The sequence below is a fragment of the Anopheles marshallii genome, chromosome 3, assembly GCF_943734725.1.
Source record: "Anopheles marshallii chromosome 3, idAnoMarsDA_429_01, whole genome shotgun sequence".
NCBI lineage: Eukaryota > Metazoa > Arthropoda > Insecta > Diptera > Culicidae > Anopheles > Anopheles marshallii.
The window spans coordinates 66,153,198-66,179,006 of record NC_071327.1 but is presented as its reverse complement, the minus strand read 5'-3'; the positions used below and the strand labels follow the sequence as shown (position 1 = coordinate 66,179,006).

Here is a 25,809-nt window from a genome sequence, read left to right as displayed (position 1 = left end):
GCGCGTGATAAGCGCCAAATGACAAAATGACGAATGATTGATGTGCGAGCTTGATCGCATCTTTCGGAACTCATCAAAACTGCCGTTGACGATGTCCTCGAGCAGATTGGCGATAACCATCGATTCAAAATCAACACATTTCCGTGGAAAGAAATGCCGGTGGCCAAACGGTTAGCAGCAAGGGGAATATATACTGCATCTGCCCGGTCGGTCCGGCAGTGTGGTATACGTTTGAAAATCTACTTCTTCCGACCAAACAAAACGACCGGGCAATGACCGGCGAGGCGCTGAGAAGAGCTAACAAACGCTTCACATTAAAATAAACGTCACCTAATGGTAGGTGCTTCCTGCATTTGCGTGCGCCCTGCCGACACTAATCTAACCACTGATGAATGGATCGATGAATGGCGTGATCCAAACGATTTATCACCTTGCTTGAGACTGCTGCTGAGCTGAGTAAACAGGATGGCCCGAAAGACGAATGACGCGCTATAGGTGGACAAGTTGGAAATTTGGATTGGTTTATGAGGAAACCGAGGTACAATATGTTTGAGTAAAGTGGCATATTCTAAGTTGCGGATAAATGAGTTACTTAAATATTTATTTAAATCTCATCTTTTTACGATCAACATGCTTTCAAACGAGTTAACTTGTTGTAAGGAGTAAATGATTTACAGAATTCTACGTTGGAGACATCAACCAGGTAGACAACGAACCTCAAGCGATCAGAAAATGTTAGAAATAGGCAACTCTAAAGAGTTCTTGTTGCGTAGTTGGGCTCAAAGACATGAAGAAATGATCAAATCTTTAGAAATATCGTACCATTGCAGTATCATTGCAACCTGCAAACGTGTTATTTCATTGCCATCATTGCCTTCAAAAGCTAACCATAAAACATTACAGTATAATTTTGTAAAAAAAAAAACATTGGTAAGATTTTGTAGCGAAATGAGAAAGTTATTTATTGTGAGAATCATTGCTGTTCGGTAGACAACAGTAAAATACCCTTAAACATCAATCCCCCAATTTACGATCATAAGTGAACATCATCAAAGCAACCCTTTCCAAAATTGATAACAAAGACATTTTTATACTGTCATTCGCAAGAAATTATTTCCTCCTTAACTCAATCTGTATCCATGCATCTCATTTCGCCCATTGCCTTTTAAAAGAACCCAAATCCTTAACAGCCACCATAGCGATCTGCATAAATCCCCAGGAAGATGTGCTTATTTGTGTCGCTTTGTATGGTTTGTTTATTTAAACTCCAAACCGAACAGAGCTCCAGCCGCTAGTCTCTTTCTCCTACCCCCTGCTGGGCGATTTATCTTCCACAAAAAAAAAAAAAGGCGACCGAGAAAGCCCTAAAATGCCGGTACACTCCGTTTAATCCGGTGGTCGGCCTTGAAAGGGTCCAAAGCCTTTCGCAGCATGGTGCCACGGGCCTCGGACCACGGGATGGATGCGCCCAAAGTAGGCTAAATTTATGCCAATGCCCCCTTCCGGCGGTGGTGTTTTAAAACTGCGGCTCATAAATTGATCGCGAACGGGTCCCCGAAGATGATGTCTCTGTGTGTGCCGTTTGGTCAATAAACCGGTGTTCGGTGGGGAACGAACGCAAGTTCGCACGCTAGTCGCAGGGTTTATCTTCCGGCCGACCTAAGCTGCCGGGTGACGATTTGCGATCCGTCCATTCGGTTTTTGGCGATCGAGTTGGATCGTACACAGCTGCTGGTTCCGCGTGTGGTTTTGGTTCGCTTGTGATACGTATGATCAACATTAGTCGCAGCTTAGCGCTCGAACTGACCGTGCGTCATTGTGCGGAGAAAGAAAGTTACGGCGTTTCTCACTTTATTTGCGGTGTGATTTTCGGTGGTTTGGCACCCCGGGAATAGTGTGCAGAAAGTGGAACAAGATAGTAGCGCACGTGTATCGATGCGCTGAACCTTGGTACGTTTCGGGCTGGTTCGCATAATTGCTAAAGTTCAATTTAATCGGGAACGCGTGGTTGACGGTGGACTGGTGGACTGATGTTAATTGACGTGGTGTGAACATGCCCATCGAACTAATTATCGACCCAAAAACTAGTGTGGATGAACGGATCGAAGCATGGAAATATGAATGAAACAATGCATCTGCTTGTAACGTTGGTGAAATAACTTATCCTAAAATTTAGTACACAAATCAATCCTTTTAGTACATAAAGTGTGATGCGGGACATTTTTTTTGTTTGATGAGGAACGCCCGTGTTTGCAGGACATAATGAAATAGAAACAGTTAATTAATTTTCTAAGTTAACCAATCAATGAAAACTTTTCTATAGAAAGCGTACAAGAAACGTGGAATTAGTGGTGAGGAAAGTTCATGTGATTTTGATAGCATAAGCGACGAACCTCGTTAAGTACACACAAATTCCGCTGTCTTAATTGTGCTTGTGTACCTTACCCCATAATCTGCTATTTGCTGATATTTTATGCTTTCGTAAAATGCCTTTGCTAATTCCAAGAATTTTGTTGTTTAATTAACAGAAACTTGCCGATTTCATCATCTGAATTAATATAAAAATGCATCGCTATATTTATGGTACGTGCTTATATGTTAATACTTGTATGCTTTTTTATGTAATTTTAAGCTATTTTACTTCAATAATTCTCTCGCTCTCCTCTTCGTTGCAGCCTTCACACACTTCATCGCTATCATAGCGGTTGTCCGTTGTTACGGACCCAACTACTATTGTACACCTAGCCTCTGTCCGCACGGTGGACCGAACGTTGGCTGCAATCCACCACCTCTTTCCGGTGGACCTTCGTGCTATGGAAAATCGCCCAGCGTCGTACTGATGACACCCACCGTCCAGGCACACATCCTGCACCTGCACAATTACTACCGATCGCGGGTCGCTTCCGGCTATCAGTTTCCACTCGGCTCAGCCGCACGCATGTACACGATGGTTTGGGACGACGAGCTGGCAGCACAGGCGGCCAACAATGCACGGTCGTGTGTGTTTGCCCACGATCGGTGTCGCAATACGTCACAATTTCTCACCTCCGGCCAGAACCTGTCACTGATCAAGTTCTACGAACCAATGGCGTACACCGTGACCGATTTGATAACACGTTTCGTTGCCGGTTGGTGGAAAGAGTACAAATACACGAAACCGGCCTACATTCAGGCGTTTCCACGATCGCAGGTGTAAGTTTGGTTTGGCGTACCGCCCAACGGTGCGCTTGAATAATCGATCAAAGGACTTATTTTACGGCTGCATTTTCAGTAAAAGCATCGGCCACTTCACAATGCTGGTGAACGATCGCACCTGGAAGGTAGGGTGTGCGATGCAAAGCTGGAGCGAAGGCAGTGCAACGAAGGTGTACTTCGTGTGCAACTACTCGTACAACAACATCATTAGCCAGCAGGTGTACACAGTGGGTCGGGCTGGTTCGGAGTGTCAAGCGGGCATGAATCCGAACTATCCCGGGCTTTGCAGGACGTGAAGCTGTTTGTTCATAATCGAACCTGCAATTTCGTGTGATTTCTATGAAAATCAAAAGTAATACAAATCGAAAGGCTTAATTTATTTTAGTCTAATACAAAGCTTTCGTCCGTTAGAATGAGATGATGACAAAATACCCAGTGAGACAGCGCGCCGTTAATTTACCCATTCGAGCAGTTTTTCGAGCAGTGATGGCGTCCCAGAATGCAATAAATAAAACAGTGTTTATTATGATATTTATGCCTTAAGCTGGTTTGAAAATGTTTCACAACATTTACTCTACCCGTGGTGCATGCTCAGTGAATGATTTTCCCTAAATTTACCGTTTAGTTAAGTGGCAAATAAAGGGAAAATCCCCATGCCTCAAAGACCTACTGCAAACATGTCAAAACTGCTCGAAAGGGTAAATTTCTGTAAGGAATTCAAATTTTCCCTTAATTACCCGTTAAATTAGGGGTGATTTCCGGGTAATTTAACGAAATTTGTCTCACTGGGTAGATAGTGCCCGAGATTTATAGCATCCGATATGCTCGGATTCGCTGATACGGGAATTTTGAAATTTGACAGCTCAGTTGGTTGTGCACCCTGTTTGTATAAATTGATTGATACTTTTTGATAGAATTCATTAAAAAAAAACTAAAAACAAATGTTTTATATGACAAAGAAAGCTATTTTAGACCAATTTAACACCTTTTTGCTTAGATTTTGTACGATAAACTAACTCAGCTGTCAAATTTCCCGAAACCGCTTATCTCCGAATTCACGAATCTTATCTCCGAATCCGCGTAGCTCGGGGACTGCCTGTACACAGAACAATCGCGGATCATTACGATCTTCTACACATAGCTCGGGCTCTCTTTGAACCATTTTGATAGTTCAGAAAATAGTGTTATTAATTGCTAAACAATTTCAATTTTCAAACATTCAACGGTGCACGAAAGAAAAATAATGCAATTTTTGGTCGCACCCAACAGGTGAATTTGCCATAAATTCAGTTTAAATGGCTAGTGATAAAAATATGCAATAGATGGCGCTAGTCGTCCCATCTTAAGCACCCATAAACACAACTCATCTGTAAAGCATTTGAGTAGGATAGTATTTTTAACAATTTTATCTCTCGTTAAAAGATGTAAACAACAGTCTAAAAATGAAACAGCCTTTTATTTGCAATAACAACATGGAATCATTTACCGAAAATACAGATGCAGAAAACAATAATATTGCTATTTTGATGAGCTAAACATTTTTTTCCCGAACAAGGTGTTTATCTTTCGTACAAAAACTGTTACAGATAAGATGCTGGCAAACAAAACGTAGTCCACCGAAACGCAAAAATCCCTTCTAAGCGATACAACGACAAGCGGATTTGCCTGTTGCTTCCATTCGTGCAAAACAATCTGATGCAACTTTCTTCCCTAACCGTCGGGGTTTGCCTACCTTTGCTCGATTTCCTTACGTGCAACGATCTCCCGACAAGGCGCTCCGCCAGCACATTGTATTTTGTTTACTTTCCCCGCCACAACGTAGGCCCCATTTGGGCCAAACTAACTTCCCGTGGTTCCCGTTACACTTCCGAAGCAGGTTCACTTTCCGCCGCCCGTTGGGTACAAGCCCACGATGCCTTGTGCTGATAAGCGTTGGCTTGTCAGCAGCGTGAAGGTGCATCCAGGATGATTTAATAATTCACCGCAATTACATGCCGATTACATTGCTTGCAGCTAATTGCGAGCGGTACCCTCTGTGGGTTTTAGCGTTCCCGGGTGCGCTCATAACGATGACGCGCTGATAGGTAAACAGCGGAATGCACTGACCCGTCTTCCAAAGGGTGAACGGGAGAGCAGAATAGTTCAGCTTGACGTTTGTAAACAAAGCGCCTGCAGCACGCCTCAACGACGATCGCGCTGGAGGATCACCCCGATAATGTTCAAAGACAATCGTTCTATATGTGCGAGTGTTGGTGTGTGTTATCTTATTCTTGTATTGCTTGCATCGCTCTTTCCCCATCTTCACACCCTCACTATCAGCCCTTTTGCGAGCCGGCATTGCCCAGTTTACGCTGTAAAGGCAAGCAAGCGCAACGGCAAGCCGCTTGCGAGGCACGCTGTTCACGCATCGAGCTGCTCGTAGGAGTACTGCGCATGTGATCCACGCGAGGACTCGCACTGGCGCCGCAGCTCGGAAGGGTCCACACCAGGCGAACTTTAACCGATGCCGCTGGGGGATGCGATGCGAAATGTTGATACCGTGCGCTGATACCAGCGCAGCGTCATCGATCACGTAGCGAACCGTTGTGATCAGCTGTAACTGCGTACTTGCTTTCACTGGTTGGTGAATTCATCGGATAAACATTAAAAAATAGAAAGGATATCACAGGTAATGGAGGCGCATGGTGGTTTGTAAAAGAGTGAAAGCATTTACACCATTTTTAAACCAAATATTGCAATAAAACTTTGGGTAGAACATTAATTTCACTCAAACATTGTACTTTTTACGACATAACACACTTTATCAAACAAATAACGTCAATAGTTTAGTGTCGCGAAACGAATGAATGGCGTTTATTCAAACACTAATGCAACAGAAATCGACATATCTCGACGGACCAGCTTAGCAACAGTATCACGCCGAAAACGAACAGGTACATCGCAATCACCAATGCATTTACCAGGCAGTACAGATAATAGCTTAACAATTCGAGAAATCGCAACACCCCAACAAGCGCCGTGCTGTAGATGAAGCAAACACATCCGACCTGTGGAATGAAGCAACGTTGAAGTAAATAATCGCACTAAAAACGATCTGAAAAACGAGTTTTGCTACTTACAAAGCATTGAATTATTTGGTGTAAAATTAACACCATTTTGTTGTGACCAGTGATGAAGGCTACATTCAACGAAACTTGAAATTTAGCTGTCAATCAAACGTCACCGCATGCTGTGATCTAAAAACAATGAAGGATATTTCTTTCCCAATGTTCAATGTTGAATTCTATAGTAAAGAAAAAAATGTTCCAAAAAGGCCCAACTCTCTTTTGCAACTTCACTATTTATTCAACTCCGTTCCGTTACACACTAATACAATACATTCTACAGATGGCAGCGCGTTGTCAGCGGGATTCCGCCGGCGTTAGACTTAAGCTGTTTAGGGGGGTTTTTTCGTGTTGTAATAATTAAGCAGTTAAATACGGTAACTTTATATCGCATAATTCGAGCCATTCATCCACGACAGGAGTCACCGTACGCTGCCTATCAGTCAACAATATGCAGCGTACGGATTAGAAGTGTAGTTCCAGCTGGCATTCCTTCACTAATGTTTAATAAATATTGATAGGGATTTTCACAAATCACACCGAACCATCCGCACCAGGAAGGGTCCATCTACGATCTACGACTCAATGTTGGAACGCTTGTGGAGTTAATTATCATTGTAAACATTTAGCTTAATCGTTTGATAGTTTCTAACACTGCTAACGTAACGTGTGGTAAGCTAAATAAATTAATCCTTTCGGCACTTGCTGCACAGCTGTATCGACCTGTCGATACGAATTAAAACATAAGAAATGCTTCTTTGCCTACGCGTATGGGAGCAGAATAAGATAGATGTCGCAAATGATGATCGGTCGGTAGTGATGATGCTGCCCGGCAATGAGAATTGTAACAGAGCGCCATACACGGACCATTTGCCACAGCACGCCAACACACGCACACCGATGGGCGACGGGCTGACTTGCAAGCTTTGTTACACCACCGACCACCATCACACCGCAATCACGTGAGCCACCGGATGGCGCATAAGTGACGCAACGAATGTGACGTCCAGCAGGGAGTCGCTGTGCAGTGTTTTTGTTTAGTGACACGCGCTTTCGCCTCCGGTTCGCATGGAGCGAGCAGGGCGAGCAAACAAAACAAAAGTTCCCGGTATAATCTGAATAGGGTGCAGCGTGATTCCTTGGGGTGATGCTACTTCTCTTTTGTTGGCTTACGTGACTTGGCATGAGGTAGCGCATTTGAGCTGGCGGAGTTCCCGCAGGTTACTTCCTTACCGACGGTAGTACAGTTACACATACATAGACGAGCACATAGACGAGCACGGACAACGATAGGGACGACAGCTCCTACACAACTCCTTCCATCTTTTTCTTTTGATTTTTTTCTGCTGTTTGCTGCTGTCGAAAGCTGAAGATCATCGTAGCTAATGATATACTAAGGTAGAGTGAGTGATCTTTGGTACAATTCGGACCGTGGTTTGTCCTACTGTTAGTTAAAGTAGTGTTATTATAGTACGGTGCGTCACACCATGCAGGGACTGCCTACGGTTTTTCGATTCACGATAAGCTCCCACTCCCTACACCGTGTCTCTCGCTCGCTTTCACTCACTAATTCCAGCCATTGAAGTGAGATCGAACGTGTGCGTGATTGGCGCGGCACGAGAAAGCTAAAGAGGGGGAGCTACTACAAGCGCTTCGGTAGAGAGAATAATGTGAGAGATAAATGGTACACGCAGGAGGACACGTGCGCTCAGATCAATCCTAGTCGCATCGGGACAGACAGCTGCCGTCAGACGTTCGCACCACGGCTAAACAGCTGCTGTAGCTTCTGCTCCAGCTGGCGAAGGTTCTGCCGCAGCAGTGCGTTCTCCTCCTTCATCAGCTCGAACGACAGCTTCGTCTGGTTGGTGTCGGTCCGCAGCGCTTCCAGCTCCTTCTGCAGCTTGTCATACTCTTGCCGAAGCGTTTTATGCTCGTCGGCCATTTTCTGTAAGCCGCGCCGCAACTTCGAAACCTCCGAGACGAGCCGCTCCGGATTGACGGAACCGTCCGGCAGCGTGCGGGTGGCGGCGGTTGGCTTCTCTGGCCGGCCTGTTACGGGATCTGGGGCCGCCAGCGCTTCGGTCAGCTGATTCCGAAGCTCCTCCACCTCGTCACCGATGTTCTGCAGCGACACCTGCGTGTAGTTGTCGTTCGCAATCAGCCGCGCAACCTCGTGGCGCGTGTGCTGCAGCTCGCGCATCAGATGGCGCGTGTGCCCGTTGAGTTCGGTTGTGTAGCTGGCAAGATACTGGTTCGATTTGCGCACCAGCGCGAAGGGTTTATTTTCCGTACAGCACACACCCTCGACCGTCCGCTCCTTGCAGATAAATGCACTGAACAGCTTAAAGTCCTGCGCACCGGTCTTTCTGAGCTGGCCGACCAGCTCGGTAAGTCCCTCACAGTGCCAGTCGTTGCTCTGTATGTAGAACACGCGCAATCGGGGCAACATAGTCGGCAGCGCATCGTGGTCCACGTAGACGAGCGCATTGTTGGCAAGATTCACCTTTTCCAGTGCCGGAAACGAACGGAGCACGCCCAGGTCCAGGTAGGTAAGCCGGTTATCGTTCAGATATAATACTGTCAGCGAGGTAAGCTTCTCCGGCCCGATGGAGCTCCGTACCAATGCCAGATTGTTGCTGGAAAGGTCGAGCAGCCGCAACTTGGCCATCCGCTGGAACACGCACAGATCCAGCGTGCGGAGATCGTTATGCGCCACCTGCAATACCTCCAGGTTTTCAAACACCGAGATGTTGTCGATATTGCGCAGCCGGTTCTGGTTGAGTTCGAGCTTCTGCAGCAATGGCACCGTGCCCGGATCGGTCGTAATGCTGCTGATGCGATTCTTCTCCGCGTCCAGCGTTAGCAGCCGTGGATCGATGTGAATACTGTGCAGGTGCATCCACCAGACGCGCAGTTCCTCCAGATGGCGGAAGGCACCGTACAGACCGGGCGGCAGCATGTACATGCTCGAGTCGCGGAACTTGACACGCGTCACGTCGGCCGTCGGTGCGGCCGGCGGTTCCAGCTGTACGCTTGCCGCCTGTTCCGGGCTTTCGATGTGCACGCCCTGGAAGATGCAAAAGCCATCCGTACCGATCGTGCAGGTGTACTTCGAGCAGTTGCAAAGCTGTAATCGCACCGCGATCAACACTAGCCACACACTGAAAAGAGCCACCACGACACCACAAGAAGAGGGATATAAGTTAGGAACACGCGGGCGGAGATGGCCGATGGCCACTTACGATGCATCCGCCAATCCGAAGTGCATTTTCGCTTTCTATCTTCGCTGCACCAGCGCACACACACAGCACACAGCACACGGATCCGCTGAGACCAGCTGCAGACGGAGCAGAGTTTTTTTGTCACTGTTTTTTCTTAACTTCTCCGAGGTTTAATACAATTTTCCTTTGCGTTCAGTACGTTAGTAGCACAGTTTTATAGCACCATCAAGTCACTTATACGTTTTATAGCAACTCATAGCACGATTTATTCTCAAACCATTCATGGCGGTCAGCTTTGCTCATTCCAATGCACAATCCAAACGTGGGCCGCGTTGCATTTGTGGAATTGATTTCACCGTCACAATCTCGTGCTAGCGTTGATTACACATTTGCGTTTCACACTTGCCCGTCGGTAAGCTTCGCACTTCACTCCCGTTAATCTCTCAGACCAGCTGAAGATTCGCACAGCGACTGAGCCGATAGTGCGGCGAGGGAACGCTTTTATAAACCCCCGGACGGGCGAAACCTAAACCGCGCCGTACTCATCTCACGGTGAGCATTACATCTCACCTCACCGTGGCAGATACGGTGTGGAGTTTTTTTTTTGTTTTGTTTTCACCATTTTGCCGTAGACTTGCCGTGGTTTTCGTACTGCGAACCCTTTCGCCGACGAATGCCGACCCGTGATAAGGAGCTCGTGTTGTCGAAACGATTGAAACGCAGCCCGTTGTATGGTTTGAAGAACCGGACCAATCGGAACGCTGGCTGCCAGGATGTACTCTCGGCACTTTGGTTTGGGGGGGTTGCTCCCTGGGAGAGTTTGCTTAGATAGATGCGCACGTTTATTGGGGGGGGGGGGGGGGGAGGACGATAGCACGAAGATGTCGATGAGTAACCGGGCCGTTTGTTTTCTTAGTAATCTTTGGTGGCGTTAGACCGCCCCTAGACGGATGTCTTCATGACGCGTTCACGAATTGGGGGAGGGAAAATAATGTTGAGCGCGTGTTCCGAGCTTTATCCACACGCATGCAGTGATGTGATTTTATTTGCAGAAATTTGAGCCGTATGAAGCTGGGAAAATAATACTCAACAGTGCTTAAAATGCGCAAAACTAATTGTAATTCATTTATAAATAATACTTTATTGAAATAATTTATTTATAAATGTTTTAGTTTGAAAGATTAGTTTGTAAGGCAGTCTGGCCATTCTTCCTATAATAAAAAAGTGATAAATTTCTTATACAATCTTTTTATTGAATTCATACATTTGTATAAAAGATAATAGTATCTTTTAATTTATTGGAGCTTAGTATTTTAAAACATCAGGATTAACATCAGTGTAATGAACCTTTTCTATAAATTATCTTATATTAAAAATAATATTTTCTAATAAATATTAAATATTAATTAAATTCCTCGCAAATGTAACTATTCAAAATGAGATTTATTATAGTTATTTGAGAGAAACATTAGTTTCTCAAAGAAAATCATGAATTCCGAATTTATTTAAATAAGTGAATTCATTCATTGAGCATAGCCATAGCATCAGTTCTTATTATCATTTTAATTAATACCATCTCAGCATACTTTATGTGCTCCGTAACATGTGATATAACAGTTTTATATTATTTTAGTATTTTTGGAGAGTTTAGAGAGAGAGCTTCGTTTTTATTATTTTTTATTCGAAGACACTACAAATGCTTTATAAATTCATGACACATTTCGTATTTACAGTTAGCAAACAAAGAAGTAATTCTAAAAAGTTAACTAAGAGTTAATTATCTTATAAAAAAAATTACGATTAAATAAAACCATTAATAAGATTAACACATCTTTATATTAAATCTGAAACTATAAACGACTATTACACAAATTATTGAAAGTTTGTTAATATGTTAAAGTGTGCCAAAGTTTGCACGCAGTTCGGCATGGCATTTGTATCAGAGTAGTATTCTGCCGTCGGTCTGAACTAAACGTGCCCCAACGCCGAAAAAAACTCGAAAGATCTAGAAAGTGAAGACGACAACGCCATTAGTTTTATTCCAGCTACGACGGAGGTGTTAATTGAGCACCCATGTGTCGGACGCAGAATAATGTGGTCCGATTGCGTCGCACTGCCCGCCAAAGGCGTATTAATGAAGTGTACTTGTGAGTGTCGATTGGCAACCATCAGGACCTACATTGGCCACATCACGGAGAGCAATTTGCATCGCCCAGCAAGGCATCCCTTTTTTTTCGATTTCGTCCACGTGCCAAACTTCGCAGGGGTTATTTTTGGGCCGTCTGACGTGCAAATCGTACCGTGCCGGGGAACAAGTAATAAGCCACAGAATGGCCAATTAGACAATTGACGCTGTGGCCGACGAAGCACTATTCAGCGCGCAGAATGCACGATAAGAACGTGTGGCGAACGTCACGGGCCATCCCGGTACGATATCGTCCGACAATCCGGCTGTGTGTACTTTGACCGCTTGCGTAATGGGAAGGGCGTTTGATTACTTATGCAGACCAGCACGGTGCAGCGCTGGCAGCCAAAGGACCAAGGTGCACCGTCGGAAGAAGGATGTCCGTGTGTGATAATTGGCCGGTGCGAAATTACCCGTGTTTAACCTTCCGCCGGTAACGGAGCACGCCCTCAGCTGGCGCTCAGCCGATGGTCTGATGAGCAAAGGTTTTAATGTGGTTTCACCTGTCACAGTGACATAGGTGATCGCAAACGAGTTCGATCAATGTTATCGGCGATGGTGGTGGCTCGTGGTCGTGGCCCATGGTGGTTTGGTGCGTACCTACACTGTAAGCATTACGTCCCGATTTCTTATCGCCGTACCGGACTGTCAATATTTGAAGATTCCCTGTTTCGCTTGTGGCTTGCTCGTGGCGCTTTATCGTTTTGCATACCGAGTGAGTTGCAAATGGTGTACCACGTTTGCATATTTGCGTGAGCCTGTCGGTGGCATTTCAACATCGAGATGAAAGATAGCGCTGATGCAGATAGGACAGGTGGATTGTTTCAGTTATCAATCGATGGATCACTGGCAACATTTATGGCATGTTGTGAGAAACCAAGGTAGGTAAGACGGAGCGTTTCGTTGCCGTTTAATGGAGGTCGCAAAAATGTGCTGTGCTTAGTAAATATTTTAAGAAGAGTCGTGCATGCAAAAGTTGGAGGAATGGTTTATTGGTGTTTTATGACCATTCCGCTCAGAAGTTCACAAGATGCGCCTCTTCTGACAATTTCTTCTCCTTTCATATCTCACCCTTCCTGGGCTGTCCAACACAATCCTTACATTCATATGAGTGAGGAGTCATTGAAATAAGGAATCGACTCCTAAAAGATTCATGAATCCTCAGAGCAGTGGTGGATCACATTGACAGTGGATGAAATGACAGTTGGGACTAAATTTTGACAAGTGTCGCCCGGGGGGATAGATTCCTTGAGGATCAATGAATCAAGGACTCATGAATCCGTGAGGATTAATAGAGATTCAGCCATTCAGTTCAAAGATTCATTCAGATTCGCCCAACACGGAATGTCTCAACCATCATTTCGATAATTCGAAGACGCACATCAACTAAGAAGAGTTCTTCATTACGTCAATGCTAATTAAAGTCAGCTAGTGATCTGTCAACTGTAAAGTTCTTATCTCTTTGATGAACAGTTCTTATAAGATCTAATTAGTTCTTAAAAGTTATAAGTATAAGTTATAAGTTCGAATGTTTAATGTACTAATAAATTGTGTTTTTCGTACCACAATACACAGCTTTTAATTGTTGATGTTTGTGATTTACTATTGATGTCGACAGGTGGCGATTGATTGATACAACCGATCGAACAGCCGAGGTGCGAAAGCTACACCGAGCACTCATCCCCGCGCTCAAACGGCTACAAAGTGTGAACAAGCGACACGCTATGGCGAGTAAACGGTCAGGGAAAAGCCGGTGTATTCTTTGATGATGACTAAATTATCATCCCATGCGGGCCATTTCACAACTCTGCCTGGGAACAGTGAAATTGGTTTCGTATCTCGCGTGTTTATCGTGCTTAGAATCATAAACGCTTTCACGCTGCGATGATGCATCGTAAATTTCCTAAGTTTACCCAAAAGCTTATTGCGCTATTACACTAACAAATCTTACTCACCGTGCTTGACCGCGGTGATGGATTGACGCAAATTAGTGAGCGACACCGCGATCACCGGTTATTTATAATTTGGTTCAAGTGCCACGCGCCTTGCAATGGGTCACTTTTTGGGGGTGGTTGCAGGTCTCACCCCTCCCCCCAAACGACCGACAGACGTCATCCGGTGCTTACCGTCTGTTAATAAACTCACGACCCGTGAATTTACCAAGTGGTCCGAAGCACTAATCGGACCGACACTCGGTTTGGTTCGACACTTCGGTAGGCTTCGATGCATTCTGTTGACACACACGGGTGGTTTATGGTTTCGTTGGACGGGGGAGGTTCGTAGTCGCGGACCGCGGGCACAGTGTGGCAAAACCGGAACTGCTACGGTTATGAATGAAATTGCGGGTGAATGTTTGCGCTGTTGGTGATTGTGCGTATCCAACGCTTGGTCGCGGTGATTGATGCGAGAAGGTTAGGATCAACAGATCGTAAGGGTTATTTTTAAGCGTGTGTGGTATGTAACGACGTTCTTTACTCAACAAGAAAAAAAAAAATGGTACGTTAAGCATTGCAAAAGATCATGGAAATATTTGGAGTATAGTTAAGAGATGGGCTGAACTGGCCGATTGATCGTTGATGAACTCAGAAATCTAAAAATATGCCGCTTGATGACGATGGTTTTTGGATGGCAATAGTTGAGAAAAACGTGCATAGTATTTGTCATTTGCATGTAGCCTCCCGATTTTTACAAAACTTTATATTGGTTTAGGTCGGAAACAATGCAATCCATTAGCTTTTTGGAAGTTTCATCGTTACCTTGCATAATATTGGCCGGAATCATACTCTAAGCCAGTTTTTTTGTATGCTTTTTGACGTTTCCAGGCTGATCCGCTTACAGCTCGCCATACAAATGGCACGCCAAGTTAAGCCTAGGAAAGAAGGATTAGATTGGTTTCGCAATGAGAGCAGCTAACCGAAGCTCGACAAATGTCATAACAAAGAATTTTGCTAGCTGGTCTGAGCCAGGTTAGTGTCCCGTGTGCGAAAAATGTAAACAAAACTGTTTTAATGAAAACAACTGAACAAGGATTATTTAAATAATCAGATTTATATATTGTTTTGGTATGGTATGAAGATAAATTTATGAACTTTAATAAATTTTTCTCAAATTGTAGTTTTGGAAAAATTATCCCTTATGTCATTCTTAATGTCAAAATGCTTTGTCCTTTACGAAACCTGTACATAATGATTGACATAATGATCAGTATTATTTGACTGATACAGGCTAAAAGCTTAAGCTTTCTAACTTATAGTATGATCTGCCCCATTTACAGTAAGTAGATCAGCAGTCACTATATTAAGTGATCAGTTGTGTACTATATTTTATTTACAAAAATCTCTTTACAAATTCAATTAACAATAAGTAGTTTTAGAGTAGAGAGTCTGCTCTAGTTATTAAATGCTTGCATATAATTGATAACAGTTGCACTTAATCTTATTTAGACATGAAGGTTGTGGAATAAAAGGCTTTAATTTAGCGTACATTGTCATGCTGTTTTATCATGTTAGACTTTCAGGTCTAATGAAGAACCAATATGCATTGATTTTTTTTAAGTTGAGACATATGTGACTTTTTTCTCACGTATCTTTTGAACTTTTGTACCTTATTGCCTACCTGCCATGAGTTATCTGCTAATGAGCATGTTAAAGTATTGATGCTCCGCACTTATATTCCTAACGGACGGTCCCTGAAGGACATGCTTGAAACAGAATTCGAAAGACGTTCGTTGGCGGGGAATCCCATTGTCTATAAAACGAACTCACAAACCATGTCAGATGCTTAGTGTTGAAGGAGACATCCGAAAGGGAATTGCGACACCTTCGAGGACATGGACACAGACCACTATCAACCGGAGGAAAGTTTTATCGAGCTCGTTCAACGGAGTTCGTACTGGTTGCGAACGATGGCCACTACGATGGGTATATGGCCTGGCCAGTACGTTTCGATGAGCCTGCGGTGGTACAGACGGTTGTACTACTTTATGCTACTGATGCATTGGCTCAATACCTACCTGCAGACGGAGTTCTTCTTCCGGAATTTGGGCAATTTGAGCTTGGTTGTGCAGGTAAGGGAAGAATGTAGGTAAGCGAGTTCTCGCCCCCTTATTGCGATTCTCATACCGAGCAGGGTCTCTGTAGCTTTGTCAGCATCTCCACAACCGGCATTAAGGTGATGCGTATGCATGCCTATGAAGACGAGATTGGGCAGCTTTGGCAAACACTGGAAGATGCCACCTTTCTCAAGAAGATACGATTTCTGCGCAAAAGTAAGTTGATCTCGTCTGCATCACAACGACGGTACGATATATACCCCGTGGTGTTTTGTATGGTTTGTGTGTATAACAGCCGACAGGGGATCCGTTTTTGCCCGCATCCACAAGCTTCTGTTGGGACAGTGGAAGGAAGTGCAGCTGAACTTACGCTTCTACACACTGGTGGTTGGGCTGGTGGCTTCCAATTATTCGATCATACCTGCCTGCAGCAATCTGTACAATCAGTTCCAGGGCAATGCGTACAACAGGAGCTTCGGTACGATCGTGAGTTACTCGGCAATCTTCCCGCACGGTATTACTGTAGGTACTTACATTCTGTTATAGTTTACAACACGTATTACCCGTTTCTGGAGCCAATCAAACGTCACACTCCACTGTTTGAGCTGCTGTTCTGCTCGGAATCCCTGTCCGGGTTCACGACCTGGGCCGGGGTAGTTGCGTTCGATGGGCTGTACGTCGTGATGGTGCTGTACGCAGCGTCGCTAATGCGTCTGTTGAGGGATTTGATGCAGGAAACGGCGAACCCGAACCTCACCGACGCGGAAAGAGCTTTCTTTCAACGCGAATGCATACGCCACCACATACGAACGATGCAGTTAAGTAGCTTGTCGCCACTCTTCCACACCCCGGGGGGGGGGGGGGGGGGGGGGGGGGGGGGGGGGGGGGGGGGGTAGTGCCGGTGGCTAATCGTTATCAGTGTGCTCCGCAGGTTGATTGAGCGGATTAACGAAATATTTTCCCCGGTACTGCTGGTGCAACTGTTCACCAGCACCTCGATCATCTGTGTTATTGCGTTTGCGGCCAGTATGCATGCGGTGAGTGTCACGAACACGGCGATGAGTCAATCCAGCACGTACTACGCTGATCTGCGGTTTATTGTGATCTTCGTTCACTTTGTTTCGTATTTTCCCGGGCTGTCGGAAGGACGAGGGCGATTCACAAACGATGCTGATGGTACTCTACCTGATAGCGGCTATCTACCAGCTGTTCCAGTTCTGCTGGTACGGCCAGCGGCTCCAGAACGAGGTACGGTACGGTACGGTTTGTTTGCACTTCCCTTCGAGATGATCTTTCTCACATTCCACTTTCGGTCGGTGGCGATGATATGATTGCTGAAATCAGGTCAATGTGGACAGAATGGGAACAGCGTGCCCCAATTCTTGAGCTGTTCTTCATCGCTTTGCATAAACTGTTTTTACCGCTGGTGTTTGATTGATTGCATTCAATTTTTTTTGTTCCAACTTCCAAGAGCATCGAGCTACCTTTATCGGTGTATGACGTACAGTGGGAACTTTGCGATGGCCGTTTCAAGAGCTCGCACCGTATCCTGCTGCTGTACAGCCAGCGGCAGATAGACATGCGCGCCTGGAGCTTTTCCGCGATGTCGCTCGAAACATTCTCCACGGTAAGGATCGATCCTCATTTCCCGCTCACGTCAGGGCGTGATGTCGTCATTGCCACGCCTCCGCACGGTAAACAAGCGACCCGCTTATCGGTTTTGACTGATTTCGCACAGATTATCCGAAGTGCCGCATCCTACTTCACCGTACTGCAGACGTTGGCTGAGGAGTAGGTCGACCGCAACGCCGCAATGCGCTGCGTGTCGAGCCCCTAGAGCGCGGTGCGCCGTTTCAGAGACCGGTTTGATGTAGATATTGGGGGGTATTCTAGCGTGTCGGTACAAAGTGCGGCCACACCGAACGGAGGCTCAATACGATAAGCTGCAGGGTAGTGATCAACATCACGCGCTTTAGTAGCAGAGTCCGCTTCATTGTGGGATTTTTCGTCGAAGACACTTTCGCTTTCTTATCACTGGCAAACTCATCCAACCACACACGCGCTCACAAGCCACGGAGCACAGCAATTAGTCAGTTCCGATTGTGTACAATAAGAGTAGCAAAATGGCATACCACTGGCTGATAATGGAACGGGCTCGGATTTCAGGATCACACGCTTCCGATAGCCCACCAGGACAGGTGCTGCACGGTAGGAACCGGCGGAACGGAATGTGGCACGCGGGGTTTTGGAAGCGGCGTGGAATAAGTGGACAGGTGAAGACCCTTATTTGCAGGTCACTTTAATTAACAATAACATTAAGCCGGACATCTTACACGGTGCGCTGATACATTACGGTGCGTTCGATCGATTTGCGAAGCTATCTCTGCAGTGACCATGCGGGACTGTGATTGGTTTTGCTGTGACGCACACGTATCGATGACGCACGACCGTTTGTCCGTTTGGCGGCACTGCACCAGTAAAACACCTTATTACAAGCTAGTTGCTCAATTAAATGATCCAATCCCGGTTATGGGTTGTTTTTTTTAATAAGGGAACGTGATTCGTGCACGAGAAAGTTAAATAAAATGTGCTCCACTTTATGAGCAATGGATGATGCGTGCGTGATTTGTTGCTTTTTGTTGTTTAACTTAACGGAAATGCACGCTTGTGGATATTATTTGCAAATTTCATAATAATTTTCATTGAAAAATGTTACAATGTGGGTTGGAGCATCATCAAACTTTAGCTTTAATGTGAGTTAATTGACTTGTTTGCATAAACCAATTTCTTCACTTTTTAACACAGTGCAAAATCCGAAAAGCACATGTTCTACTGTTGTATTTCCAGATAAAAACGATGCTTTTTACTAAACTATCCCACGGCTCCTTTGAAATAGGGGCTGTCACATAAATCTTCATGCATCATAGAATACATTTCATGTACAATAGTTGATACAATTCAAATTTACTGCTCATTCCCAGTTTGTGTATACCTTCTGTTATATTAAATTCACTGTTATACAGTTAGCCGATGCACAAACAAGGGTTGATGTACGCTGTGTCTTTGATAAATATCCCATCTCAGCAACAAGCACCTTGGGTGCCGATTTCGATGTTGACAGTTGTTTGTTTACATGACGTCGACCGGCATAAACAACACCTAGCGCGCGTATATTATTATTGCGATTTAATATTAAATTTTCACAACTTTTAAGATGAAATTGGTAAGTACATGCTTTGTAGCAAATTAAGACTTGTGCTAATGAATGTTTGTACATCGGTTTGCAGTACGCGCTGAGTGGCGATCCGGCAAAACCGTGCTATGTGCTCAGCTACAAGGGTTTGATGATAATGCTGGATTGTGGACTTTCGATAAATTCGGTGTTGAATTTTCTACCGTTGCCGTTGGTGCAAAGTCCCAAGTTTCAGTGTTTACCTAACTGGAACTGTCGAGACTCCGATATACAGCTGGAAGATGGGGTAAGTACTGCAACCGGCGCCGTGGCGTTCTGTTGTTTACATTCTCTTCCTTCGACAGGAAATAAAAGAATGCTGCGGTTGTGCGTTCGTCAATTCTGCTCCGGAGTTTGTGCCACCATTGGAAAAGTTGATCGATTTCTCCGAGATCGATGTGATTCTGATCTCGAACTACACGAACATGCTTGCGCTGCCGTACATTACCGAAGGAACGGGGTTCTGTGGAACGGTTTACGCCACCGAACCAACGCTACAGATTGGTCGATTTTTCCTCGAAGAATTGGTCGAATATATCGAGGCATCGCCGAAAGAAACCACCGCTAGAATTTGGAAGGAGATTCAGCATCAATTGCCGGTACCATTGAACGATGTTTTTAAGCCCAAGAACTGGCGACACCTCTTTAGCATGGATGCGGTCAATCGGAGTTTGGCACGTGTGCGGATGACTGGGTACGATCAGAAGCTGGACATATTCGGTGCACTGCAGGTGACACCGATTAGCTCCGGGTTTTGTCTTGGATCCAGCAACTGGACGATCGTGTCGGGACAGGAGAAAATTTCCTACATTAGCGGTTCGTCTACGCTTACCACACATCCGCGCCCTATCAATCAGACTGCGTTGAAATACTCGGATGTGGTAATTATGACAGGGCTGACACAGGCACCGCACGTCAATCCGGATGCAATGTTGGGCGAGTTGTGCATGAACGTGATGATGACGCTACGGAATGGTGGTTCGGTGCTGATACCGTGCTACCCGTCCGGCGTCGTGTACGATTTGTTCGAGTGTCTTTCGGTCAGTTTGGACAACCAAGGTTTCACGCAAATACCGATGTTTTTCATCTCGCCCGTCGCGGATAGCTCGTTGGCTTACTCGAACATCTTGGCCGAGTGGCTCTCTACGTCCAAGCAGAACAAAGTCTACATTCCGGATGAACCGTTTCCACACGCGAGCCTGGTGAAGAATGCAAAACTGAAGCACTTTAAGCACATCGACTCGGAGGGTTTTAGCACCGAGTTTCGACAGCCGTGTGTGGTGTTTTGTGGCCATCCGAGTCTGCGGTTTGGCGATGCGGTGCACTTTGTAGAGCTGTGGGGCTCGAACCCGCTGCATACCATCATCTTTACGGAACCGGACTTTCCACATATGCAAGCACTCGCACCGTACCAACCGTTGGCCATCAAGACCGTGTACTGTCCGATAGAAACGTCTCTAAACTTCCAGCAAGCGAACAAGTTGATAAAGGAACTGAAACCAGGTGTGCTGGTAATACCGGAAAACTACACCCAACCACCGGCCATAGCACCACAGAAGTTGGATCTCGTGATTGATCCAATTCCGGACAAGATGATCATAAAGTTTAAGCGGGGCGAGGTGATTAAGTTACCGCTGAAGCGAAAGCGCGGCCGAGTATACTTAAACCCCAAAATGGCTAAGGCAATAGTACCGCAGGAGGTGCAACCCGGTGTCACCGTTTCAACCGTGACCGGGGTGCTGCAGGTAAAGGACAACATACACGATCTGCTGCCCCTCGAACCGACCAAGGAGGAACTTGCCGAGGAACACAAATCGAAACCTAGCGGCCCACCGCAACCGTACAGTCAGTTGCGAACCGTTCGTTACGAATGGGGAACGCTGGACATTAACCTGTTGCTGAAAAAGCTGGCACAGGATGGTTTTACGGATCTGAAGGTAGAGCAGGGTAGTGCTGAAGAGGTGACGCTCGTTCTACCGTCCGAGGATACGGTCATCAAGGTGAGCGAGAAAAGCACCGAGATTGTGTGCGGTGGAAAGCAGAGTCTACGGTTGAAGTTGCGCGATCTGCTGCTACAGTGTGTGCAAAGTTTTTAATACAACTTTAGGGACGTAAGTTTAGTAGAATCGATGTAAGGTGCATATTGTAATAATTTTAATTTCGACCCACTTGAATATAGTGAACACGCATATATGAAGCCTGACATGACGAAATACAAGTCCATGTTTGGGGAGCGCAAACAGTATGTTAATGAAATAGAAGTTTCTTTGAGAATTCGCCGACACCAAAGAATGTTTCATTGCATACTTTCCGGTGTCTAGCGAGTTGAACAATATCCCGAAAGATTGGATATCCACCTCTATTGATTTGTTTATTTCATTTCTAATCCGTAATCATTCGTCACCTTTCAAGCTACGACTACCCAATACTTTGTATTCTCCGTCAAACATTACCTCTTAATACCTCGGAAGCATATCTTCCCAGCTGTACACATACAGCTCGATTCTCACACAGAACACTCGCGTACGGTTGCTCTCGCCGACGAAATCGATTCTCCAAAGTTTGCTGACATGCGGCGAAAAGTACCTGCAAACGAAGCATTTTCTTTAAAAAGTCAAATCAATCGATTGGTTTGGGGTCTGTTGCTACCGGAACGGTTTGTAGTCCACCAGCGCATCGTTGATTCGATAAAGACCCTTTGTAAAGGGACACTCCAGAGATGGTATGCTCCGTCCTAAAACAATCCCCAACGTACTGTTACGCTGCGCTTGAAGAAACTTGCACACATCTCCAACGTTAACCGGTGGATCGACGAACGGTCTGCAATGGGTTGCATTCTGACAAATTTGGATCGATACGGTAGCCTCAGTTGCTTCGGTGATGTTACGCCGAACCCGCAGCACACCGCTCATCACGTAGTGCGTGTGGTTTCGCTGTACGATCCGCATGTCGGTGAGAAACATCGCCAGATCGCGCTGCCAACGACACTGTCCGATGCGATCGAGGAAGAGGGAGTGCTTGAGATCGGGCTCCAGTCCGGACTTGATGCCATTGTAGAAGTACTGCTGGCTGAGCTGTATGCCGACTAATACTATCACCGTGAACAGTATCGTTGTGTTCGGAAGCAACATAATTTCGGCAATGAGCCTCATAATTGCCCAACTTCATATTTAAGTTGGGCCTACCCTCGTTAGAGCGATGTGATCAGAGATAAGCAAAATGATTGCACCGTTAAATTGAGTGCTTAAAGCACTCCAAAAAATGATCCGATTTGGCTCATTTGTATCACGGCCATCGTCATGGTCAAACGCACGTGTCCGGTGCTCCGTGCGCTGCTCTGTCTGTGCGTGGCAACACTGTTAGCCCCAATCGATGGGTCCCAGGACATCTTCTCCATTCTGAAACCGGGCAGTCCACTGGGGTCGATCGGGCGGAAAAAACTTTTCGTCACACGAGTCGGTCAGTGTGTGGGGAAGAAAAATCTACCCGTGCACGTGCCGGATATGCGCATAACGGCACACAATCGCACCAGTTACGTTGTCAGCGGTGAGGTACACTTCCGGGAGAACATACCAGCGTACCGGCTGTCGGTGGCTGTAAAGCAGTGTGACGACATACGGACCACGGTCAACTGTCGACCATTTCTCAGCAACATCGTCAACACGGACGGTTGCGCGCTGCTGCAGGCATCCGGTGCGATGTACAACGAATACCTGCAAAACTTCCAGCCACCGCTCAAATGTCCCTTTTGGAACGGGACGTACGTGATGGGTGCCACGCTGGTAGATGACGGATTGGTGAAGTGGGTGTTTTAGAGTTGTGTTGCGTTTTGCTGGTATTTATGTTGAAAATACTATCTTTCCCAGATATTTACCAGGCTCGGGAAGCACTTTCTGGGAGGTACGAATGACGGGGCGCGTAAAGGAACGATTGATGTTCTGCGTCGTAATGCAGCTGAATGTGAGACCGAAAAAATCAGCCAACAACCGAAACGGAGCGGGATGACAATGGAGGCGGATTTTCATAAGGTTTTATTGTGGCACTCACCATATTGGCTTACAAAATGTTTTAGGCCTGTAAAAAATCAAACTTTGAAGCACAACCAGGGTTTTCTAAATCGGTGTAATGTTAATGTTTCGTTTAAATCAACACGATTTTTGCATTTGATTGGTCATGATTGTTTCAATAAAAACTAATTTGAATTTAACAGTCATTTGTCCTTCAGCCAATCTTTTTGAAGCGTGTTAAAATCTTTTAGTACTGGAAAATGATTAGAATATTTGAGAAAATCGCGAGCGAACTCCAAAAAAGTGCGTAGAAACCGAGAAATCCAGAGAGAACCTGGAGAAACCCTTAAAGTAAACCGTTTGAAATGTCACAGAACATTGTTAAAAATTCCTGGAACTTCACTAGAAAAAGGATTTGATACACACAAAAAGCCAAAGAAAATCAAAAGAATACAAACAAACGTAACAAAAGTGTCGAACAATCAGAGAAAAAGATGTACGGAAAACTATTGAATACTCTACTTTCCCTATATTTTCATCTAATTTTGATATTTAGCTTCAAACTCTTGTAGAACTTCTAGGTCTAGGTCTAATAACAAGGCTAATGGTTGGTTACGTGTAACTGTAATTACCCATATTTAAATTGTCATAGATAAAAATCTAAATTTGGTCCCACCCAGTCATGCAGCACCGAATTAGTATCTAGTTCGTTTGGCACTGATTTCTCTATTAGTCTTAGTCCGGTGCTTATAAATATTCTACAGATACATTGCCCCGCTTGTGAAGGTATACTAACGTCATTGAGATTGCGCCTACAAGTATGCAATTCTTGCGATAAAATGATCGTATTAGCATTTGTTTACCGCCCGCTTTGCATCGTTTCAACAAATTATGTCCAGGGTTTTGCAGTGATGTAAAGCCAGAGAAATACAGTAGTAAAGTAGGCTTTGCTGCATTTACTACAGCGAAAGCAGTTTGGATCGTTAGTGCCACATCAACAGGAAGTGATCAAAAATGGCAGAAAATTCATTTTGGGTAAGTTTTCGTAGCACTTCCCATGCTGGCATTAGGAATCTAATGAGAACATCCATTACAGAACCATTTTCAGCCCATGTTCGACACATACAACCTCTCCGATTGGCTACAATCGATCGATCTGCTCTCGGCTACAATCTTCGTTTGCGGCTTCATACTTTTTTACCTCGTCATGAGCATGGCCCTCCGTATAATGTCGCTGCTATTTTGGCCAACGGTGGTGATAATTGGCCTGCTGGTGGGTATGTTATTGCTTAAAATGTACAACATCCAATTTAACACAGCGTTGGTACCATGTTTTCGACAGTTTTTTCACAATGAATCCTTCGCCACATTAATGACGGAAAGTGTGAAACAAATATCGCAAGCAACACTCACTGAAATCTTGCCCGAACAATGAGCAAATCACAAATTGTCTTCAAATAAAACAAATTTTATTGCACAGTAAATTTCGTGTGTCTCACAATGAAGGGAAGTTTCATTTTAAGATGTTCTGCACAAACAAATCGTACCCGGAAAGGTAGTTCACCACCGTGTACATTTTTTCCGCACACCATAATAAGAAGCACTGGAAGGCCATCACTATCAGCAGCAACAGTTCGAACAGTGGCTGCAAATGGATTGGAAGCAGTGAGGAAAATGAGATGTCCACAGGGTAAATGTGCAGGCGCGTGTGTTTGATGTTTTTACCTCGGAAAGCAGCAATGTAGCGACAATGATTTTTTCCAAACAGTAGAACAAAAAGCCGGCACTGATCACGAACAGGAAGAGGGTAAGTGCGGCGGCAAACTCCACCAAACGGACCGCAACGGGCATTTTGTAAGGTGCCACACGCCGCGCTAGAAATTGGGTACGATATTTTCCAATGTCTATGTATTCCTTTTTGTCAGTTCGCTGACTACTTGATTATTGCAGAAAAACTGCACAGGAAAATGTTTAAGTTTCCTCCACTCATAACGATAAGTTTAAAGTAGTTTAAGAAGAATAGAATATTTGGAGCCAGGAAATGTCAATTCTAGCTAAATCACTAAGCCTGTCACTAAATCGAGCAGTTTATCGAGCGCTGATAGCAACAAGTTTCGCCCGTTTGGCTACCACCCAGCGGGTCAACCGTACCCGGTTTCGGGGTGGAAGAAAATCGCTTTCAGTCATTCGGACGGTGCCGTTCCGTATCCCTACTAACCCGAATTCAACCGCGCAGGTCCTGCTAGCATCACCGTTCGCCGTCGGTGCGGAATGTAAACAAATCGGCACTACATCCCCCGTTTGTTCACCCACACGTACCACGCAGAAGCGAACGGTAACGGTTGTTGTCATCCGCATGCACGCACGTGTGCTCGGTTGTGTTGATGTTTTCTTGGCTTCGTTCGCACGAGCGCGCCTTTTTACGTACGCGCAACCTGTCACACATGTTGATTGTTTACCACCCGTTCCATCCGCCCACGTGGGGCCCGCACCGAGCGCAGTTTCCCCCCCCCCCCCCCCCCCCCTGTGCGGGAAAAGCTTCTCGCAGTTCCCTACTGCGCAGGACCGACCGAGAATCGAGAAACTTCATTTGCACTGCTCACCATCGTGAAGCAGCTCCGTGCCATTGCTGGAAACTGTCAAAACTGTCACAACGTGAGAGCGAGAGAGAGAGCGCCCCGTTGGAAAAACGGGAGGGTTGCTGAGAAAAAAAAGATGGACGCCATTGTTGAAGTTTGCTGCTGAACGGGTTGGCTTTTCCCTGCCATCGATGATTGGGGTGCAATTTTCGGCTGCAAAGTGAATGCGTACGAT

General features: G+C 45.4%; 6 protein-coding genes across 6 annotated transcripts; 4 read left to right on the top strand and 2 right to left on the bottom strand.

Annotated features, from left to right (window-relative positions):
- The first annotated feature begins 2,564 nt into the window (after positions 1–2,564).
- On the top strand, positions 2,565–3,491 carry LOC128713042 (scoloptoxin SSD976-like). Its single transcript, XM_053807904.1, has 3 exons — positions 2,565–2,583; positions 2,676–3,192; positions 3,272–3,491. Exons 1-3 carry the CDS (start codon positions 2,565–2,567, stop codon positions 3,489–3,491), a joined length of 756 nt encoding a protein of 251 aa, XP_053663879.1.
- A 4,555-nt stretch (positions 3,492–8,046) lies between these two features.
- LOC128714877 (uncharacterized) lies at positions 8,047–9,567 on the bottom strand. Its single transcript, XM_053809759.1, has 2 exons — positions 9,542–9,567; positions 8,047–9,460 (listed from the first exon to the last, which is right to left on the bottom strand). Exons 1-2 carry the CDS (start codon positions 9,565–9,567, stop codon positions 8,047–8,049), a joined length of 1,440 nt encoding a protein of 479 aa, XP_053665734.1.
- A 5,967-nt stretch (positions 9,568–15,534) lies between these two features.
- Positions 15,535–17,551, top strand: LOC128714774 (odorant receptor 63a-like). Its single transcript, XM_053809654.1, has 8 exons — positions 15,535–15,771; positions 15,834–15,972; positions 16,052–16,234; positions 16,303–16,573; positions 16,688–16,793; positions 16,903–17,004; positions 17,228–17,383; positions 17,495–17,551. The coding sequence occupies exons 1-8, from the start codon at positions 15,535–15,537 to the stop codon at positions 17,549–17,551; spliced, it is 1,251 nt and encodes a 416-aa protein (XP_053665629.1).
- A 1,419-nt stretch (positions 17,552–18,970) lies between these two features.
- On the top strand, positions 18,971–21,084 carry LOC128714537 (integrator complex subunit 9). The gene is made up of 3 exons (XM_053809412.1): positions 18,971–18,979; positions 19,044–19,235; positions 19,294–21,084. Exons 1-3 carry the CDS (start codon positions 18,971–18,973, stop codon positions 21,082–21,084), a joined length of 1,992 nt encoding a protein of 663 aa, XP_053665387.1.
- Positions 21,085–21,444: 360 nt separating this feature from the next.
- On the bottom strand, positions 21,445–22,140 carry LOC128715139 (uncharacterized). The gene is made up of 2 exons (XM_053810020.1): positions 21,638–22,140; positions 21,445–21,574 (listed from the first exon to the last, which is right to left on the bottom strand). Exons 1-2 carry the CDS (start codon positions 22,138–22,140, stop codon positions 21,445–21,447), a joined length of 633 nt encoding a protein of 210 aa, XP_053665995.1.
- A 147-nt stretch (positions 22,141–22,287) lies between these two features.
- Positions 22,288–22,993, top strand: LOC128713040 (uncharacterized). The gene is made up of 2 exons (XM_053807903.1): positions 22,288–22,790; positions 22,855–22,993. Exons 1-2 carry the CDS (start codon positions 22,288–22,290, stop codon positions 22,991–22,993), a joined length of 642 nt encoding a protein of 213 aa, XP_053663878.1.
- Positions 22,994–25,809: the final 2,816 nt, after the last annotated feature.